This window comes from Buceros rhinoceros, unplaced genomic scaffold, assembly GCF_000710305.1.
Source record: "Buceros rhinoceros silvestris isolate BGI_N320 unplaced genomic scaffold, ASM71030v1 scaffold27511, whole genome shotgun sequence".
NCBI lineage: Eukaryota > Metazoa > Chordata > Aves > Bucerotiformes > Bucerotidae > Buceros > Buceros rhinoceros.
In genome coordinates, this window is record NW_010395255.1 from 1 (window position 1) to 4,236 (window position 4,236).

A 4,236-nucleotide genomic window follows, 5' to 3' on the forward strand; every position below is an offset into this window, starting at 1 on the left:
ATAATTGAAGCTTTTATTCTGGCCAGTGGTCAAGTGAATAAACAGTCAGAAAAAACAGACTATGTGTAAGGCTGTGTTACATCTAGTTGACATATCTGCAGTGTTAAATTGTCCTGTGCACTCAGACCTGTACAGAATAAGCCTTCTGCACAGAGCACAAGGGTGGCTTAAAGGTACTGCAGCACTCCTGGATCCTGCTGCAGCAAGCTACAGCATCATATGCCTACTCTCAACTTAGGATTCTGTTGGTCACTCCAGTGTGTTAACAATACTCCAAATCTGATGAGCCAGAAGATGCCATTCATTTGTTGCCAGCTATGAAAGCAGGTGAATATCAGAAACATACATTTCCCAGACAACATTTAGGTAAGTCATTCCCTTGTTTTGGTTCAGGGCTAATGTTTGTGAGCCCACAGCATTACAAATATAAACTAAAGAAAAGAAGGCCTTTGTAAGAACTCATTTTTAATGCTAGAACCACTTATGTTCATTGCCATTAGGGGGCTCTCAATATTTGGCAATCTTCTTAACATTCTCCTGGAATTTGCAGGATATACAGGAAAAGATGAGTACAGTGGTGAGAGCAGAGAGATCTCACTGTGTGAGCACAGAAGAGGCAGGGCAGCTACAAACAAAACACACCCATGACTGAATTTAAGTTCAGCAAAGGCACCACCATCTTCCAACAGACTTGAGATAGGACTGGATTTTCCCCTTTCTTGCCCCAGTTTTCTCCCACGCTAAAACTCTTACCAGGGTTTTATTCCCAGGGGCAATAAACCAGCAAAAGTTAAATCATGTCTCAAGAATAAAATGGTCTCATTATAGTTCTTTCCTTGGGTTGCTTTGCATTTTTTTTGTATTTAATGTATTTCCAGCCCTTTGAGTGCACACAAAAGAACCAGTCTCTGAAGGCATATAACAGAGAACCCTGAACATTCTTCCTTTTAAAATTCTCCCTAAACCAATTTTAAGATTTTATGGCAAGGTTGATAATTTCAATTTTGCATGGAATTAACCATAATCAATAATGTTTCTCATCTTACAAGTTTCCCTCCCTGAAACAGCTGGGCCACTCAGGAACTTCATATTTTGATAATTTCAATTTTGCATGGAATTAACCATAATCAATAATGTTTCTCATCTTACAAGTTTCCCTCCCTGAAACAGCTGGGCCACTCAGGAACTTCATATTTTGATAATTTCAATTTTGCATGGAATTAACCATAATGCATCATGTTGCTCATCTTAATAGTTCCCCTTCGTGGAACAGCTGTGCCTCTCACAAGCTTCACATTGTTAACCTTCACAGCATTGAGAAGAGACACTGATAAACTGAACAGCTTCCCTAATGTCACACAAGAAGTCTGTAAGGAAGGAATTACTTGCCTCCAAAAGTTAAGCTAAAACTCTAGCAACTGCTCAGTCGTTATTACTGACTACAGTTTCTGCAGCTCTGCAGGAAGAGAGAGTTCCAGGAAGAGTTCTTCAGCATTGCTCTAGCTTGCTTTTCACTGTGGGAAACTGGGCTCTGCTGGGTCTACCAGCATCCCAGGCTGTGCAGCAGCAGCAGGACCTCCTGGCAGCACAGCACTGTCCAGGACACACCAAGAGGCTTATTTCAGTTCTAGCCAGCTGCAGTGTGAATCCAGCATACAACTCCCAAATGCTGCAGAATAAAGAGGCAGCTTCACTCTTTGTGACAGAAGGTTCCTGGATTGTCTAATCCTTTTCTGGAGGTGAAAAAAAAAAGTTTTAGTTATGGACTGGACTGTACAAAGACTAATTTTCTAGCATCATTTTGCTGTATTGTCTGTGCTGGGCACTCCTAACATCACTTATGGGGAAGCACAGCATCTACCACCCACTAGTGAGCGCAGTGCAAACATTTCCAGTGCCGTGCATGCTCTAGTATTAGGGAAAAGTGACAGACAAAAATAATTTGATATTTCATTGTGTGTATTCACAGCTGGGATTCTCTGGTGACACTTAGGTTTTTCAGTTAATTTAATCTTCAGAAATTAAACTACAGAAATTAAACTACAACAAAGTTTTCAAACGTAACTGTCCTAAATGAAGAAGCTAACAAAATTTTTAGGCAGAAAAGGAAATGGCCTGATCTTGTAAGGTACCAAACACCAAGTATTTTCATTGTGTGAGGCAGGAAATAAGAACACCACAGTTCTACGAACATATATTGCTTAAATTGGGATCTACATTTTTATATTAGGGTTTAGGTATTTACTCATGCTGCCTATGTGAGTTACAGCATGGGTTATTTAGAGTAGAAGAATAACGAGAATCTGATGTTTCTCTGCAGAGTCTTTGCTTACTTTCTGAATTTTTTCCAGGTTGAATCAAGAAAAAGAAAAGACCATACAGTTTTATGTTTGCTTTTGAAGTCGGTTATGGCCAATAACAGTCAAGACTCTTAGACAAGATTTTGTTTCTCTGACAAATGTGCAAATGCTGATTGGGGAGAATCAATGTAAATATATCAAAATGTAGCCATAGGCCCTTTCAGTACTGATGGCAAAGAACACGCTTGGAAGGGAGATTTACTGTCTGGCACAAATTTTCAATTGTTTCCTGAATATTTTTAATTTTTGAAAAGGTACAATATTGGAGGCTCCACCACTTCCATAGCAATCCTATGCTCATACTTCTTTGATGAAGGACACCGAATTCTCTTGGACAAAGTTTACAACAGACCCAGTGACTCAGTAAAGGAATTATGGACCCAGCCACAACTCAAAGGTAAAATGACAATTTCTTTTAGAGTAGCTTTTGGTTTCAGACATCCCTCCTTGTGTACTTTAAAGTGAATCGTTAGACACCATAACTCATTCGGTGAAAGCACCTGCCACAATTAGCTCAATCTGTGCAGAGAACATAAAAACAAAAATGTGTATTTCAGCCGTGTCCCTCAATGCCATCTATAAATAGCAGTTTGTCGCTCATAGGAATGGGTTCTGTTAGGCATGGAGGCTTGTAAACTGGTCCCCAGAAGTTTAGCTAAATAGTGTGTACAACAGTTGTGACTTGTTGTTTTTAAAAAGTTGCCAAAATCAAAAATAAATCCTGTACTGCCTAGACTTCTGGTAATATCCCTTCCAATACTCACACATAGTTTTATACATAGCTCCTCACTTCCTGCCTGTGTAATCCATGCTTTCAGTAGATGAAAACAGCCACAACAGCCCAGTTTGTCCAGAGAACAACAAAGAAACACACTAAATTTTGCACATCTGACTGAGTTTGGAACATTTGGCAATGTGTCACACACCCACACACAAACACCCACACCTCCCACACACCCTGGCCTGCTCTTCGTGGAAGTTGAAAGGATGCTGCAACATGCAGAAGCATTGCTCCTCAGTGCCCATTAAGTGCAGGTAGAGGGCTAAGAAGCCTTAAAAATTGATTTTAATTCCTTTCCCCTTTAAAGCTAAGACAATCCCCAAAAAAGGTGTCTCGATGTCTGCAGTTCTTGGCTTGGAACGTGATGAAATGGTTAAACTTTGTCACAGGCTGCCGGGCCCATCTATTTTCCCAGGCAGTCAAAGGTGGGCTGTGCTATGGGATATGATTACTATGGACGCATTCCAGTTCCCATCAAAGTGAACAAGCAGACTCGTATTAACTTCAAAGGAGCTGGATCTGGTCCTCTGTTATATATATCTACTGTGAAAAGGGTCTTCTAATGGATATTACATCTATAGTGAAATGAGAAGAGCAAAGATGGTGTGAAAATTAATTACCATGCTATTGGCCCCTCTCTTACAGTTTAGTGTGAGAATTATATGTCATACTCTAACTTAAAGAATGACATTTTCAGAACAGTTTAGAGTAGTTTTCAAGTTGTCAGGTCCCAGTTATGATTCTCTGGCCACTTTTTTGAAGGAACTAAGCACTCAAAAACTACCTAGTGTGTTCAGATATATTGAAAATAAGGTGCAAAAAGCCCCCTACTCCTGTCAGCTGGTTTATTTAAGAAAATGAGATCATTTGGCTCAGATCCTAATAATAAAGGGGCATTTGTTGAAGGGTTTGGAACAAAGGCCATGCAAAAGCTTCCATTTATAGACTATAAAAAGCCTGTGGGAAACCACTGTCATTATAATTTCATAAAGTGCCGCCTGCATAGTGTGCAGACCAAGCTCAATGACAGCCATGATCCTAGAACGGGGACAAGAGTGAAACTGAGGATGCTGCTGGCTGAGCTTTGAGTATTCC

At 40.1% G+C, this 4,236-nt stretch overlaps 1 protein-coding gene across 1 annotated transcript in view; it reads left to right on the top strand.

Moving 5' to 3' along the window:
• Positions 1–2,614: 2,614 nt before the first annotated feature.
• Positions 2,615–4,236, top strand: part of LOC104501656 (retinol-binding protein 3-like) — a gene marked incomplete at its 5' end in the record, with an annotated part of 2,456 nt that continues 834 nt past the window's right edge. Inside the window, one exon of the mRNA XM_010145497.1 lies at positions 2,615–2,757. Coding sequence (XP_010143799.1) covers positions 2,615–2,757 — 143 coding nt within the window. The remainder of the gene's footprint in view (positions 2,758–4,236) is intronic.